At 40.5% G+C, this 18,630-nt stretch overlaps 1 protein-coding gene across 2 annotated transcripts in view; it reads right to left on the bottom strand.

The window, feature by feature from the left end:
- LOC121532913 (disintegrin and metalloproteinase domain-containing protein 19) overlaps positions 1–15,901 on the bottom strand; it is a 57,701-nt gene extending 41,800 nt beyond the window's left edge. Inside the window, exons 1-3 of one of the 2 annotated variants that reach the window (XM_041838708.2) lie at positions 15,601–15,901; positions 10,178–10,299; positions 6,796–6,869 (exon numbers count right to left, since the gene is read on the bottom strand). In XM_041838708.2, coding sequence (XP_041694642.2) covers positions 6,796–6,869; positions 10,178–10,299; positions 15,601–15,727 — 323 coding nt within the window. In that variant the 5' untranslated portion in view covers positions 15,728–15,901. The remainder of the gene's footprint in view (positions 1–6,795; positions 6,870–10,177; positions 10,300–15,600) is intronic. The other variant, XM_041838713.2, reaches the window with a different exon arrangement.
- Between the last annotated feature and the right edge of the window lie 2,729 nt (positions 15,902–18,630).

Genomic DNA, 18,630 nt, shown 5'->3' with positions numbered 1-18,630 from the left:
CGCGACCGACCAAATGTCTCCTCTCGTTCCTTAACTCCCCCTGTCTTTCCTGACCTCTACCCTTCCCTTGTCCTATCCATGTCTCTCTTTCTCCCCTCCATCTCTCCCTCTCTCTGAGGCAGCAGCACAGCCCTGCCTGACTCTTAACCAAATCACCATCCTCCTCTGGCACTGCCACACCCTTTCATTAGGCTAAAAGCCCTGCTACACTCACTCACTCTCTCTCACACACACACACACACAAATTAACAACAGGTTCATGATTAAGTGATTCAAAGACAAGAGTAAAGGAGACAGACTGAAATAGAGAAGGAGGGAGGACAACAGGAAAGGAGATGAAAGGAAATAATGATCAGGAGAGACCTTTCCTTTATCCCCTCATCCTGAAGAGAACCATCCATTGACTGGAGGCTGATGAAGTCTAGGACTGGGGCAGGGGGATAAGGCTAGAGTAGAGGCCTGTAGGAGAGGAGAGCTGAGGCAAAGAGGACTGGTGTAAAGGACTGGTTAGTGGACTGAAGTAAAGGACTGGGGTAGATGACTGGGGTAAAGAGGACTGGGGTAGAGGACTTGGGTAGTGGACTGGGGTAAAGGACTGGGGTAGATGACTGGGGTAAAGAGGACTGGGTTAGAGGACTGGTGTAAAGGACTGGGTAGCGGACTGGGGTAAAGGACTGGGGTAGATGACTGGGGTAAAGAGGACTGGGGTGGAGGACTGGGGTAGAGGACTAGAGTAGAGGACTGGGGTAGAAGGGTAGAGGACTGGGTAGAGAGGAAAGGGATAGAGGACTGGGGTAGAGGGGTAGAGGACTGGGGTAGAAGGGTAGAGGACTGGGGTAGGGAGGAGGGGGATAGAGGACTGGGGTAGAGGGGTAGATGAATGGGCTAGAGGGGTAGAGGACTGGAGTAAAGAGGACTGGGGTAAAGAGGACTGGGGTAGAGCAATGGGGTAGAGGACTGATGTAGAGGGATGGGGTAGAGGACTGGGGTAGAGGACTGGGTTGAAGAAGACTGGGTTAAAGAGGACTGGGGGTAGAGGGGTAGAGGACTGGAGTAGAGGACTAGAGTTTAGAACTGAGGTAGAGAGGACTGGGGTAGAGGGGTAGAGGACTGGGGTAGAGAGGAAGGGGGTAGAGGACTGGAGTAGAGGACTGGGGTAGAGGCCTGGGGTAGAGGCCTGAGGTACAGAGGACTGGGGTAGAGAGGACTGGGGTAGATGACTGGGGTAAAGAGGACTGGGGTAAAGAGGACTGGGGTAGAGGACTGGGGAAGAGGACTGGAGTAGAGGACTGAGGTAGAGAGGACCGGGGTAGAGGACTGGGGTAGAGGGGTAGAGAACTGGGGTAGAGGACTAGAGTAGAGGACTGAGGTAGAGAGGAAGGGGATAGAGGACTGGGGTAGAGGACTGGTGTAAAGGGGTACAGGACTGGAGTAGAGAACTGGGGTAGAGGACTGGGGTAGAGGGGTAGAGGACTGGGGTAGAGGGGTAGAGAACTGGGGTACAGGGGTAGAGGACTGGAGTAGAGGACTGGGGTAGAGAGGTAGAGGTCTGGGGGAGAGGGGTAGAGGACTGGGGTAGAGGACTAGTGTAGAGGAGTAAAGGACTGGGGTAGAGGACTAGTGTAGAGGACTGGGGTAGGGGCTGAGAGAGAGAGAGAGAGAGAGAGAGAGAGAGAGAGAGAGAGAGAGAGAGAGAGAGAGAGAGAGAGAGAGAGAGAGAGAGAGAGAGAGTCAGAAGTTTACATACACTTAGGTTGGAGTCATTAAAACTCGTTTTTCAACCACTCCACAAATTTCTTGTTAACAAACTATAGTTTTGGCAAGTCGGTTAGGACATCTACTTTGTGCATGACACATGTACTTTTTCCAACAATTGTTTACAGACAGATTATTTCACTTATAATTCACTGTATCACAATTCCAGTGGGTCAGAAGTTTACATACACTAAGTTGACTGTGCATTTAAACAGCTTGGAAAATTCCAGAAAATGATGTCATGGCTTTAGAAGCTTCTGATAGGCTAATTGACATCATTTGAATCAATTGGAGGTGTACCTGTGGATGTATTTCAAGGCCTACCTTCAAACTCAGTGAATCTTTGCTTGACATCATGGGAAAATCCAAAGAAATCAGCCAAGACCTCAGAAAAAGAAATTGTAGACCTCCACAAGTCTGGTTCATCCTTGGGAGCAATTTCCAAATGCCTGAAGGTACCACGTTCATCTGTTCAAACAACAGTACGCAAGTATAAACACCATGGGACCACGCAGCCGCCATACCGCTCAGGAAGGAGATGTGTTCTGTCTCCTAGAGATGAACGTACTTTGGTGCGAAAAGTGCAAATCAATCCCAGAACAACAGCAAAGGACCTTGTGAAGATGCTGGAGCAAACCGGTACAAAAGTATCTATATCCACAGTAAAACGAGTCCTATATCGACATAACCTGAAAGGCCACTCAGCAAGGAAGAAGCCACTGCTCCAAAACCGCCATAAAAAAGCCAGACTACGGTTTGCAACTGCACATGGGGACAAAGATCGTACATTTTGGAGAAATGTCCTCTGGTCTGATGAAACAAAAATACAACTGTTTGGCCATAATGACCATCGTTATGTTTGGAGGAAAAAGGGGGGACCTTGCAAGCCAAAGAACACCATCCCAACCGTGAAGCACGGGGGTGGCAGCATCATGCTGTGGGGGTGCTTTGCTGCAGGAGGGACTGGTGCACTTCACAAAATAGATGGCATCATGAGGAAGGAAAATTATATGGATATATTGAAGCAACATCTCAAGATATCAGTCAGGAAGTTAAAGCTTGGTCGCAAATGGGTCTTCCAAATGAACAATGACCCCAAGCATACTTCCAAAGTTGTGGCAAAATGGCTTAAGGACAACAAAGTCAACGTATTGGAGTGGCCATCACAAAGCCCTGACCTCAATCCTATAGAAGATTTGTGGGCAGAACTGAAAAGGCGTTTTTGAGCAAGGAGGCCTACAAACCTGACTCAGTTACACCAGCTCTGTCAGGAGGAATGGGCCAAAATTCACCCAACTTATTGTGGGAAGCTTGTGGAAGGCTAACCGAAACGTTTGACCCAAGTTAACCAATTTAAAGGCAATGCTACCAAATACGAATTGAGTGTATATACATTTCTGACCCACTGGGAATGTGATGAAATAAATAAAAGCTTAAATAAATAATTCTCTCTACTATTATTCTGACATTTCACATTCTTAAAATAAAGTGGTTATCCTAACTGACCTAAAACAATGAATTTTTACTAGGATTAAATGTCAGGAATTGTGAAAAACTGTGTTTAAATGTATTTGGCTAAGGTGTATGTAAACTTCCAACTTCAACTGTATATTGTAGCTAAAGAAGGTTTTACTGTCAATACTCATATCATGTTGTTAGTCTATCCTCTTGGTTTGAGTGCACATATTGAATGTTACTCTGGATAAGAGCGTCTGCTTAAATCGTTAAAGTATATAATGTAACCTAACATGTGTGAGTATCATATCTGCCCAGGCAGCATACTGAAATACTGATCTATACAATGTTAACCACGGCATAGTGAATTATGAAAAGAACAATAATTGCAGTCGTATGCCTTCAAACCAACACATCTTTGCTGCATCACCATAACACCTTCCTGTGGAGAAATGCTGAATGTAACACACCTTCCTGTGGAGAAATGCTGAATGTAACACACCTTCCTCACACTAACACAACCAGTGAGTTCACAGAGGGACAGTAAACTGACTGAAATGTTTTAGTAATCTTGCGGTTTTAGTTTCTTTCTTTTTGAGGTTCCTCTGAGGATGTTGAGCAGTCAGATTATTAAAGCAGAACCTCAGTAAAATAGTACCACTCTTATCACATGTCAAAGAATGTCTGCTAATCACACAGACACACACACACACACCCTGATGTTAATCACTCCCCCAGCTGTAATGTGACCACCTGCTGGGGCTTTCTCCCTGAGGGGAGGGTCAGCCAGACACAGCGGAGTCACGCTCTGTGTGTGTGTGTCACCAGTCATCCTCATAACTTTATCCAACCCTGAGGACAGGTTTAACCCCACTCACCACCCTTTATTTTCACTGATATTGTCACTGTAGTACACTGTCAAAACGGGTTGTCTTTCCATTATGTTTTTTAATAGCAATACATTCCATCCCATTCCATCCCATGCATGACATTCCTATCCTAAAGGTGGAGGTCTGCTGTTCCCTGGAAATCAATTGAACTCCTCCCCCTGCATTTGTGGCCAGGGGGACTCAGAGATCTGAGACATTGTGACACAGGTCAATGTGTCGTTAGCCATTACAGCATCGATGTTGACCGACACACATCATTTTCTTCTTTCCTCTCATCACCAGTATTCATCTGTCCATCACTACTTTCAACAGAAAGAGAAGATAGTCACTTCCTGTTTCCCCTCTGGTGTATAGGTTGTAGGTGACGTCCCTCTACCTTTCTCTACTCCATCCCCCTCTTCCTCCCTCCATCCCCTCTTACCTCCATCCATATGTAAAACATATGTTCACTTTGACATCTGTCTAACTAAACTCAAACATATGGGATAGTCTGAATGATGAGGTCTGAGACTGTGTGTTATGTTATGGTATAGTACAGTACGTTATGGTATAGTACAGTATGTTATGTTATGGTATAGTACAGTATGTTATGGTATAGTACAGTGTGTTATGTTATGGTATAGTACGTTATGGTATAGTACAGTACGTTATGGTATAGTACAGTACGTTATGGTATAGTACAGTATGTTATGGTATAGTACAGTATGTTATGGTATAGTATAGTATGTTAAGTTATAGTACAGTATGTTATGGTATAGTATGTTATGGTATATTAGAGTATGTTATGGTATAGTACAGTACGTTATGGTATAGTATAGTATGTTATGTTATAGCACAGTATGTTATGGTATAGAACAGTATGTTATGGTATAGTACAGTATGTTATGGTATAGTACAGTATGTTATGGTATAGTACAGTATGTTATGTTATGGTATAGTACAGTATGTTATAGTATAGTACAGTATGTTATGGTATAGAACAGTATGTTATGGTATAGTACAGTATGTTATGTTATGGTATATTAGAGTATGTTATGGTATAGTACAGTATGTTATGTTATGGTACAGTACAGTATGTTATGGTATAGTACAGTATGTTATGATATGGTATAGTACGTTATGGTATAGTACAGTACGTTATGGTATAGTACAGTAAGTTATGTTATAGTACAGTATGTTATGGTATAGTACAGTATGTTATGTTATGGTATATTAGAGTATGTTATGGTATAGTACAGTATGTTATGTTATGGTACAGTACAGTATGTTATGGTATAGTACAGTATGTTATGATATGGTATAGTACGTTATGGTATAGTACAGTACGTTATGGTATAGTACAGTAAGTTATGTTATAGTACAGTATGTTATGGTATAGTACAGTATGTTATGTTATGGTATAGTATGTTATGGTATAGTATATTAGAGTACGTTATGGTATAGTACAGTACGTTATGGTATAGTACAGTATGTTATGGTATAGTACAGTATGTTATGTTATGGTATAGTATGTTATGGTATAGTATATTAGAGTACGTTATGGTATAGTACAGTACGTTATGGTATAGTACAGTACGTTATGGTATAGTACAGTATGTTATGTTATAGTACAGTACGTTATGGTATAGTACAGTACGTTATGGTATAGTATGTTATGGTATAGTACAGTATGTTATGTTATAGTACAGTATGTTATGTTATAGTACAGTATGTTATGGTATAGTACAGTACGTTATGGTATAGTACAGTATGTTATGTTATGGTATAGTATATTAGAGTACGTTATGGTATAGTACAGTACGTTATGGTATAGTACAGTACGTTATGGTATAGTACAGTATGTTATGGTATAGTACAGTATGTTATGTTATGGTATAGTATGTTATGGTATAGTACAGTACGTTATGGTATAGTACAGTACGTTATGGTATAGTACAGTACGTTATGGTATAGTACAGTATGTTATGGTATAGTACAGTATGTTATGGTATGGTATAGTATGTTATGGTATAGTACAGTATGTTATGGTATAGTATGTTATGGTATAGTATGTTATGATATAGTACAGTATGTTATGGTATAGTACAGTATGTTATGGTATAGTATGTTATGGTATAGTATGTTATGATATAGTACAGTATGTTATGGTATAGTATGTTATGGTATAGTACAGTACGTTATGGTATAGTACAGTAAGTTATGTTATAGTACAGTATGTTATGGTATAGTACAGTATGTTATGTTATGTTATGGTATAGTATGTTATGGTATAGTATATTAGAGTACGTTATGGTATAGTACAGTACGTTATGGTATAGTACAGTACGTTATGGTATAGTACAGTATGTTATGGTATAGTACAGTATGTTATGTTATGGTATAGTATGTTATGGTATAGTATATTAGAGTACGTTATGGTATAGTACAGTACGTTATGGTATAGTACAGTACGTTATGGTATAGTACAGTACGTTATGGTATAGTACAGTACGTTATGGTATAGTACAGTACGTTATGGTATAGTATGTTATGGTATAGTATGTTATGATATAGTACAGTATGTTATGGTATAGTACAGTATGTTATGGTATAGTATGTTATGGTATAGTATGTTATGATATAGTACAGTATGTTATGGTATAGTATGTTATGGTATAGTACAGTACATTATGGTATAGTACAGTAAGGTTCTTACTCATTCCTGTGCAGACGGAGTGTCATCTCCTCTCCTTCAGCTGTGATAAGGACCTCTGCCTCAGAGGGGTGCTGCTGGGTAGAAAACCAGAGAAATAGAATAATATCTCTCTAGCATTATATCTAACATTTTATCTAACATTATATCTGACATTATCTCTCTAACATTATCTCTCTAGCGTTATATCTCTCCAGCATTATATCTAACATTATATTTCTCTAAAATTATATTTCTCTAACATTTTATCTCTCTAGCACTATATCTAACATTATATCTAACATAATATCTAACATTATATCTCTCTAGCATTATAACTATCTAGCATTATATCTCTTTAACATTATATCTCTGACATGATATCTCTCTAGTATATTTCTTTAACATTATATCTAACATTATATCTCTCTAGCATTATATCTCTTTAACATTATATCTCTCTAACATTATATCTAACATTATATCTAACATTATATTTCTCTAGCATTATATCTATCTAGCATTATATCTCTTTAACATTATATCTCTCTAGCATTATATCTCTTTAACATTATATCTCTCTAACATTATATCTAACATTATATCTAACATTATATTTCTCTAGCATTATATCTATCTAGCATTATATCTCTCTGACATGATATCTCTCTGACATGATATCTCTCTAGTATATTTCTTTAACATTATATCTCTCTAACATTATATTTCTCTAACATTATATATCTCTAACATATTTCTCTAGCATTATATCTCTCTAACATTATATCTCTTTAACATTATATCTCTCTAGCATTATATTTCTCTAGCATTATATCTAACATTATATCTCTCTAGCATTATATCTATCTAGCATTATATCTCTTTGACATTATATCTCTCTGACATTATATCTAACATTATATCTCTCTAACATGATATCTCTCTAGCATTATATCTCTTTAACATTATATCTCTCTAACATGATATCTCTCTAACATGATATCTCTCTAACATGATATCTCTCTAACATTATATATCTTAAACATTATGTCTCTCTAACATTATATCTCTCTAACATAATATCTCCCTAGCATTATATCTCTCTAGCATTATATCTAACATTATATCTAACACTATATCTCTCTAACATTATATCTAACATTATATCTCTCTAGCATTTTATATCTAACATTATATCTCTCTAGCATTATTTCTAACATTATATTTCTCTAGCATTATATATATCTAGCATTACATCTCTTTAACATTATATCTCTCTGACATGATATCTCTCTAGCATTATATCTCTTTAACATTATATTTCTCTAACATTATATCTCTCTAGCATTATATCTCTTTAACATTATATTTCTCTAACATTATATATCTCTAACATATTTCTCTAGCATTATATCTCTCTAACATTATATCTCTTTAACATTATATCTCTCTAACATTATATCTAACATTATATCACTAACATTATATTTCTCTAGCACTATATCTCTCTAACATTATATCTCTCTAGCATTATATCTCTCTAACTTTATATTTCTCTAACATTATATCTCTCTACCATTATATCTCTCTACCATTATATCTCTCTACCATTATATCTCTCCAGTATTACAGTGCATTCGGAAAGTATTCAGACCCCTTGACTTTTTCCACACTTTGTTACGTTACAGCCTTATTCTAAAATTGATCAAATTGTTTCCCCCCCCCCTCATCAATCTACACAGAATACCACACAATGACAAAGCAAAACAGGTTTTTAGAACATTTTGCAAATGTGTAAAATAACTAAAAAAAACTGAAATATAACATTTACATAAGTATTCAGACCCTTTACTCAGTACTTTGTTCAAGCACCTTGGACAGTGATTACAGCCTTGAATATTCTTGGGTATGACTCTACAAGCTTGGATCACCTGTATTTGGGGAGTTTCTCCCATTCTTCTCTGCAAATCCTCTCAAGCTCGGTCAGGTTGGATGGGGAGCGACGCTGCACAGCTATTTGCAGGTCCCTCCAGAGATGTTCGATCGGGTTCAAGTCCAGGCTCTGGCTGGGCCACTCAAGGACATTCAGAGACTTGTCCTGCAGCCACTCCTGCGTTGTCTTGGCTGTGTGCTTAGGGTCGTTGTCCTGTTGGAAGGTGAACCTTCACCCCAGTCTGAGGTCATGAGCGCTCAGGAGCAGGTTTTCATCAAGGATCTCTCTGTACTTTCCTACGTTAATCTTTCCCTCGATTCCGACTAGTCTCCCAGTCCATGCTGCTGAAAAACAACCCCACATCATGATGCTGCCACCACCATGCTTAACCGTAGGGATGGTGCCAGGTTTTCTCCAGACGTGACGCTTGGCATTCAGGCCAAAAAGTTCATTCTTCATTCATTCTTCATCAGACCAGAGAATCTTGTTTCTCAGGGTCTGAGAGTCCTTTAGGTGCCTTTTGGCAAACTCCAAGTGGGCGTGTCATGTGCCTTTTACTGAGGAGTGGTTTCCGTCTAGCCACTCTACCATAAAGGCCTGATTGGTGGAGTGCTGCAGAGATGGTTGTCCTTCTGGAAAGTGCTCCCATCTCCACAGAGGAACTCTGGAGCTTTGTCAGAGTGACCAACGGGTTCTTGGTCACCTCCCTGACCAAGGCCCTTCTCCCCCGATTGCTCAGTTTGGCCGGGCGGCCAGCTCTAGGAAGAGTCTTGGTGGTTCCAAACTTATTTCATTTAAGAATGATGGAGGCCACTGTGTTCTTGGGGACATTCAATGCTGCAGAAATGTTTTGGTACCCTTCCCCAGATCTGTGCCTCAACACAATCCTGTCTCGGAGCTCTACAGACAATTCCTTTGACCTCATGGCTTGGTTTTTGCTCTGACATGCACTGTCAACTGTGGGACCTTATATAGACAGGTGCGTGCCTTTCCAAATCATGTCCAATCAATTGAATTTACCACAGGTGGACTCCAATCAAGTTTTAGAAACATCTCAAGGATGGTCAATGGAAACAGGATGCACCTGAGCTCAATTTTCAAGTCTCATAGCAAAGGGTCTGAATACTTATGTAAATAAGGTATTTCTGTTTTGTTTTTTTATACATTTGCAAACACTTCTGAAATCCTGTTTTCGCTTTTTAATTATGGGGTATTGTGTGTAGATTGATGAAAAAAATACATATTTAATCAATTTTAGAATAAGGCTGTAATGTAACAAAATGTAGAAAAAGTCAAGGGGTCTGAATACTTTCCGAAGGTACTGTATATCTCGCTAGCATTATATCTAACATTATAGCTCTCTAACATGATATCTCTCTAACATGTAACGTGTGAAATGTGTTGTGCTATTTTAGAGGACAACCATGTCTCTCTGAGTTAGTAGGGAATGTCAGTGATAAGATAGGATCTCACCTTCTCTCCATGGATGGACCGCCTGTGTCTTGCAGGCTGCAGCCAGTGTGGATAGGTAATCTCATAGCGCTCTATGTGTTCTATTCGATGGCTGCTCTCCTGAGGGCTCTGTCTCTGCTCCTCTACAGGATTTACAAGCATGTCAATAAAGGGGACAGTAGAAGGTAACAGTTTATTGACAGATTAAAACCAGTGCACTCCATTTTCTTAGACAGGTTTGAATATGATGTCTCCTGATGAAATATAATTTTAAAAAAGCTTGTGTAGTCATTGTAAAATAAACTCAAATAAATGTATATTTGTCACATGCTTCATAAAACAACAGGTGTAGACTGACAGCGAAATGCTTACTTACGGGCCCTTCCCAACAATGCAGAGAGAAAGACAATAGAGAAATAATAGAAAAGTAAAACATGTAATAATAAAAGTTATAATAAATACACAATGAGTAACGATAACTTGGATATATATGGTGTACCAGTAAAGAGTCGATGTGCAGGGGTACGAGGTACATATGAACATATAACTAGGAATAGAGTGACAGCGTATGTGATGAGTGAAAAAAGTTAGTGCAAAAAGGGTCAATGCAGATAGTCCGGGAAGCTAATTGGTTAAAGGTGCAATATGCAGAAATCTCTCCGCCATTTCCTGGTTGCTAAAATTCTAATAGTTCGCCTAATTTCAGTTTATGTGACAAAGAAAGCAATGTATCGTGTACATAATCATTGTACCATCTAAACCACTGTGAAATATATTTCAATAACCAAATATATTGTATTTTCAGCTGTTTGAAAATGGTGTACAATGCCGGGAAGTAAAAGATGCAAAAACGAACCGGGAAGCATAGACATAGCGCACATAGAACAGATCTACTGCTTCTTAGACCTGCTTTCAACGCAAATGACAGATCTATAACTAACATTTCTATGTGAATTTGGTCAGGTCACCCAAAAAGTTACATAATGCAGCTTTAACTATTTAACTAACTATTTAGCGGTCTTATGGCTTGGGGTAGAAGCTGTTCAGGGTCCTGTTGGTTCCAGACTTGGTGCATCGGTACTGCTTGCCGTGCAGTAGCAGAGAGAACAGTCTATGACTTGGGTGGCTGGAGTCTTTGACCATTTGTAGGGCCTTCCTCTGACACCGCCTGTTATAGAGGTCCTGGATGATGGGGAACACTGATGTACGCACTACCCTCTGTATCGCCTTGCGGTCGGATGCCAAGCAGTTGCCATACCAAGCAATGATGCAGCTGGTCAAGATTGTTCTCGATGGTGCAGCTGTATAACTTTTTGGGGATCTGAGGGCCAATGACAAATCTTTTCGGCCTCCTAAGGTGGAAAAGGCGTTGTCGGGCCTTCTTCACAACTGTGTTGGTATGTGTCGGACATGATAGATTCTTAGTGATGTGGACACCGAGGATCTTGAAGGTCTCGACCTGCTCCACTACAGCCCCATCGATGTGAATGGGGGCGTGCTCGGCCCTCCGTTTCCTGTAGTCCACGATCAGCTCCTTTGTCTTGCTGACGTTGAGGGAGAGGTTGTTGTTCTGTCACCACACTGTCAGGTCTCTGACCTCCTCCCTATAGGCTGTCTCATCATTATCGGTGATCAGGCCTACCACCGTTGTGTCGTCGGCAAACTTAATGGTGGTGTTGGAGCCGTGCGCAGCCACACAGTCGTGGGTGAACAGGGACTACATGAGGGGACTAAGCACGCACCCCTGAGGAGTCCCCGTGTTCATTGTCAGCGTGGCGGATGTGTTGTTGCCTACCCTCACCAACTGGGGGCGGCCCGTCAGGATGTCCAGGATCCAGTTGCAGAGGGAGGTGTTCAGTCCCAGGGTCCTTAGCTTAGTGATGAGTTTGGAGGGCACTATGGTGTTGAATTCTGAGCTGTAGTCAATGAACAGCATTCTCACATAGGTGCTCCTCTTGTCCAGGTGGGAAAGGGCAGTATGGAGTGCAATAGAGATTGTGTCATCTGTGGATCTTTTGGGGCGGTATGTGAATTGGAGTGGGTCCAGGGTGTCTGGGATGATGGTATTGATGTAAGCCATGACCAGACTTTCTAAGCATTTCATTGCTACCGATGTGAGTGCTACAGGGCGATAGTCAGTTACACAGGTTACCTTGGCATTCTTAGACACAGGGACTATGGTGGTCGGCTTGAAACATGTAGATATTACAGACTGGGTCAGGTAGAGGTTTGAAATGTCAGTGAAGACACTTGCCAGCTGGTATGCTCGGAGTACACGTCCTGGTAATCCGTCTGGCCCTGCAGCCTTGTGAATGTTGACCTGTTTAAAGGTCTTACTCACATCGGCTATTGAGAGCATGATCACACAGTCATCCACAGTTGTCTTGGCTGTGTGCTTAGGGGTGTTGTCCTGTTGGAAGGTGAACCTTCACCCAAGTCTGAGTTCATGAGCGCTCTGGAGCAGGTTTTCATCAAGGATCTCTCTGTGCTTACGTTCATCTTTCCCTCGATTCTGACTAGTCTCCCAGTCTCTGCCGCTGAAAAACAACCCCACATCATGATGCTGCCACCACCATGCTTAACCGTAGGGATGGTGCCAGGTTTTCTCCAGATGTGACGCTTGGCATTCAGGCCAAAGAGTTCAATCTTGGTTTCATCAGACTAGAGAATCTTGTTTCTCATGGTCTGACAGTCCTTTAGGTGCCTTTTAGCAAACTCAAAGGGGGCTGTCATGTGCCTTTTACTGAGGAGTGGCTTCCGTCTAGCCACTCTACCATAAAGGCCTGATTGGTAGAGTGCTGCAGAGATGGTTGTCCTTCTGGAAAGTGCTCCCATCTCCACAGAGGAACTCTGGAGCTTTGTCAAAGTGACCATCGGGTTTTTGGTCACCTCCCTGACCAAGGCCCTTCTACCCGATTGCTCAGTTTGGCCGGGTGGCCAGCTCTAGGAAGAGTCTTGGTGGTTCCAAACTTCTTTCATTTAAGAATGATGGAGGCCACTGTGTTCTTGGGGACATTCAATGCTGCAGAAATGTTTTGGTACCCTTCCCCAGATCTGTGCCGACACAATCCTGTCTCGGAGCAATACGGACAATTCCTTCGACCTCATGGCTTGGTTTTTGCTCTGACATGCACTGTCAACTGTGACATGCACTGTCAACTGTGGGACCTTATATAGACAGTTGTGTGCCTTTCCAAATCATGTCCAATCAATTGAATTTACCACAGGTGGACTCTAATCAAGTTGTAGAAACATCTCAAGGATGATCAATGGAAACAGGATGCACCTGAGCTCAATTTTCGAGTCTCATAGCAAAGGGTCTGAATACTTATGTAAATAAGGTATTTCTGTTTAAAGGTCTTACTCACATCGGCTATTGAGAGCATGATCACACATTCATCCAGAACAGCTAGTGTTCTCATGCATGGTTCAGTGTTGCTTGCCTCGAAGCGAGCATAGAAGGCATTTAGCTCATCTGGTTGGCTCGTGTCACTGGGCAGCTCGCGGCTGGGTTTCCCTTCGTAATCCGCGATAATTTGCAAGCCCTGCAATATCCGACGAGCGTCAGAGCCAATGTAGTAGGATTTTTTATCTTAGTCCTGTATTGACACTTTTCCTGTTTGATGGTTCGTCGGAGGGCATAGCGGGATTTCTTATAAGCGTTCAGATTTGTGTCCCGCTCCTTGAAAGACCTCAGTTCGGATGTTGCCTGTAATCCATGGCTTCTGGTTGGGATATGTATGTATGGTTACTGTGGAAACGATGTCGTCGATGAAGTTATTAATGAAGTTGGTGACTGATGCGGTAAACTCCTCAATGCCATCGGATGAATCCCGGAACATATTTCAGTCTGCGCTAGCGAAACAGTCCTGTAGCTTGTCATCCGCTTCATCAGACTACTTCCGTATTGAATGGGTCACTGGTACTTCCTGTTTGAAGTTTTGCTTGTAAGCAGGAATCAGGAGGGTAGACTTATGGTTAGATTTGCCCAATGGACGGCAAGGGGGAGCTTTGTATGTGTTTTCTGTGTGTGGAGTAAAGGTGATCTAGAGTTATTTCATCTCTAATTGCATATGTGACATGCTGGTAGATATTAGTTAAGACGGATTTCAGTTTTCCTGCATTAAAATCACAGGCCACTAGGTACGCCGCCTCTGGATGAAAATGTTCTTGTTTGCTTATGGCCCTATAGAATACCACAGTATGAGTCATGTGTTTTGTGTAGGCTTACCCTGGCTTGACATTTTGATAACCGTGTAAATCTCTCTAGGACAAGGTGACTTATCAATATATTCGGCAGTATTTACCCCACAAAAATTAAATTATAATTAGCTGCTAATGTGGCTATTATAAAGAACTACAAATTCCATGATGATATGGACGAGACTGCTGAATCTCTGGATTAACTATCTACTGTTAGCTACATTTAGTAATGAATAAATTGACAACATTTCTTTAAATTGACAATTCTGTGAACTGTCTTGTGCAAGTTTTAAATTGACACAATACCTGTTAGCAAAGGCGTCAGCTTGAGATGACGTGCAGGAGCTGGCAGGGATTTGTGGTCTTGCATGATGTCTACTTTGATGCTAATTAGCATTTTCGAATCTGAGAGTAAATAGAGCCTAATATATTGATAAAAGTCACCTAGTCCGAGAGAGATTTACATGGTTATCAAAACGTCACTCCAGGGTAAGCCTACACGAAACACAGACCTTATTTTAAGTGTTTCTAAAGTTCCCTATGGTAGAAATTAATGGTGGAAAAACGATTGGAACCATTTCCCTGTTTGACCGCTAGGCTTTATGGGTATTATTCTTTGTGGTCCTCTGTAGCTCAATTGGTAGAGCATGGCGCTTGTAACGCCAGGATAGTGGGTTCGATCCCTGGGACCACCCATACGTAAAAATGTATGCGCACATGACTGTAAGTCGCTTTGGATAAAAGTGTCTGCTAAATGGAATATTATTATTATGACACCTCAGCTGTGGGGCTCTATACAGCTAGTTGAGTGTGGTCTTGGTTTGTGGTGGTAAATAGAAATCTATGAAAAATATAGATGAAAACTTGCTTGGTAAATAGTATGGTCTACAGTTTATCATGAGGTAGCCAACAGGAAGTTATGTAGATGACTGAATTTAAAACTGACCTCAGTACATTCTTTGAGAAGTTGTAAAAATAATAGAGGCTGCAATTTATAGAAAACGTGCTTATGTTATGAATGAATAAGAAAATTGATTATTTCAAACATTCACAATAGCCTATACTAAGAAAGACTAAATAAGACTTGAAACACCAGTGAACACATAGCTATGGACTGAATGAACCAACAATATGCACAGTTCAAAATAAATTATCTTGAAATATTTATCAGCCATCCAGAAAAATGAAATGTCCATGCATTAAATTACTGATTAGCTATTGTAATGAATGCACAGACTTACCGGCAGCAGCTACGTGACCAGATACAACAGACCCAACACAACAGATAACGACTATCAAATACAGACTCAGAAGGGAATATACAGAACACAGATTATTAAAGCGGGTTAACCGTTTTCGTGGACTCATGCTAAAATAAAGGGTTAGAATTTAAACCCGACAATGTAATCGCAAACAAATAAAATGCATATGCAAAGGACAACTAATAACGGCCTGTCGACATATCCTATGAAGCGTAGGCGACAATAGCACTCTATCGCTCTGTCTGCTCGGGATGCTTCCACTGAGGTAGAGCGCATCTTTTCTCTGTTTCCAGTTCTTCCTTTCATTTTCAGCCCCTCCCCTTTACCCCTATAGGCCACGCGACATGAGACGCTCCAACGATTTCTGTGAGCCTATCGGTTTTGAAAACGTTAGAAGACTAGATATTGTTTTGTGATAGCCATAACACTTATGCGTTAGCCTACAAAAAATAATACATTCTATTCTATTTTTCAAAAAATTCTGCAGTATGTTATTTCTACTAAAGATTAATTCAGTAATACAGCTTAGGCTCTGTCCTAAAGAAACCCTATTTCCTATATAGTGCACTGCAGTGTTGTGGTCGAGACCACCTAAAGCGAGACCGATTCAAGACCAAGACCGGAGGAGGGGGGCGAGACCGAGTCAAGACCGAGACCAGAAAAATGCGAGTCCAATTCAAGACCATGACTGTAATTTTGTCAAATCGTTACCATAATAAGAGTTCAACATTTCCAGTATTTCTGTGTTCATATTTCAGAAGAACATATGGATTATTTAGACATTCAGAATGGTGAAAAAAAATGCATGCGGAAGGCAAATAGAGCCACTCTACACGTTTACTAACTCAAACACAGTGGGGAACAATGAGGGCCTTCTATGCTTTCAGAGAAAGGCTAAGGATTTATAGCAAAATAATAATAATGATATTATTATTTTCAATGATGTTCTGATTTAATCTCTTCAGTTTTAGTTAGAAAAGAAAAGGTTAATGCTGAAGAGAAAAAAACATCCAATCAGAATTTGTCTTTGGTGGTCTCCTGGGAGATAAATCTAGCTAGCTAAATCAGCCATTGGCTAGGCCATCAGAAGCTTGATAGAAGGCATCTGCCATTCAACTGTATTAGGGCAACATTTTGGAGTGACAGTGGAATCAACCGATCACATTGACTTGTAATGGCCAACAGGTTGAAGGCCAACAGGTCACTGTGCAATAGCTAGCAGTAGTTTTCCCACGGTCAAGCTAGCTAACTTTTGTTGTAGGCTAGTTTGCAGCGGCTGCAGGTGTTATCAAAGAGGATGTTGTTTCAAGAATAGCTTTCAACAAGAAGTTAAAATAACTGATGTGTGTGAAACATTGTTGCATTTAAACTTCAGATCACAGGTTACTTTGTGTGCTAAACGTGAAATGTTTTTTTGCAATGGGAAGTAACAGTTGTAAATTTTGATTAGAAAAGGCTTAATGGTTGTGTTTTTGTATTCTTATGATTGGGACCTACTGGCTTATTATGTCAGAATGAATGGACTGCTGTCTTTCCATCGGCCCTATGCAGTGGTGTAGTGGTGCCTGGAGAAGTGGGTCCTGTGTTAAGGAAAGGTGCCCTGTGTGAAAAATCCTATGTTTTCCTATAGATTTTTCAGATTTTCTCCCTCAGAATCACAAAAAATATATAAAACAATTGATGTTCTAATTCCACAACAATGCTTAAACCACATAGGAGACCATTTTTTAGGTCTGGAGAAAATAAAATATTTTTGGAGGGTGTAGTTGCCCTGTAATTCAATTGAGCAAAACAATTGCACTCCCCATAGATACAAATCAGCATTATATCATTCTGTCAGAAAGGCCTACATTGCAGTCAACATTTAATTGTGAAGGTTTTTTGGAAAAGCCTTTAGAAATGTTAATGCAAACAATGACTGGATTGCACATCGCAAATAGCCTCCTAACCAAGACTAAGGACATTTTTAGCAGACGCTCTTGTCCAGATCAACATACAGTTAGTGAGTGCATACATTTTTCATACTGGCCCCCCGTGGGAAACGAACCCACAACCCTGACGTTGCAAGCACCATGCTCTACCAACTGAGCTACAGGGGACCACTGTAGAAACTATGAGAATAGAAAGGTTCTGAACTTTTGTGAAACATCACAGCACAGTTGAAAAATATATGGCAGAGATAGATGGGAGGGGTTGAGTGGAGCTGAAGGATGGGACTAAAAACAAACAAAAGATAACTATTATAAAATATACTGTGTCCGTAAAATGTATATAGTATGTATAAGCTGGAAGTAGAAGCCTAAGTGTTGTTGTCCATTAGTTTACTCCAATTAGGGGAGGGGTGGTAGGGTTAGGGAAAAATAATAAAGGAAAATATTAAAAAATATATATTTTATATACACTACCGGTCAAAGGTTTTAGAACACCTACTCATTCAAGGGTTTTTCTTTATTTTGGCTATTTTCTACATTGTAGAATGATAGTGAAGACATCAAAACTATGAAATAACACATATGGAATCATGTAGTAACCAAAAAGTGTTAAACAAATCAAAATATGTTTTATATTTGAGATTCTTCAAATAGCCACCCTTTGCCTTGATGACAGCTTTGCACACTCTTGGCATTCTCTCAACCAGCTTCACCTGGAATGCTTTTCCAACAGTCTTGATGGAGTTCCCATATATGCTGAGGACTTGTTGGCTGCTTTTCCTTCACTCTGCCGTCCGACTCATCCCAAACCATCTCAATTTGGTTGAGGTCGGGGGATTGTGGAGGCCAGGTCATCTGATGCAGCACTCCATCACTCTCCTTCTTGGTAAAATAGCCCTTACACAGCCTGGAGGTGTGTTGGGTCATTGTCCTGTTGAAACACAAATGATAGTCCCACTAAGCCCAAACCAGATGGGATGGCATATCGCTGCAGAATGCTGTGGTAGCCATGCTGGGTAAGTGTGCCTTGAATTCTAAATAAATCACAGACAGTGTCACCAGCAAAGCACCCCCACAC

Source organism: Coregonus clupeaformis, chromosome 21 (genome assembly GCF_020615455.1).
Source record: "Coregonus clupeaformis isolate EN_2021a chromosome 21, ASM2061545v1, whole genome shotgun sequence".
NCBI lineage: Eukaryota > Metazoa > Chordata > Actinopteri > Salmoniformes > Salmonidae > Coregonus > Coregonus clupeaformis.
This window is presented reverse-complemented; position numbering and strand designations above follow the sequence as displayed.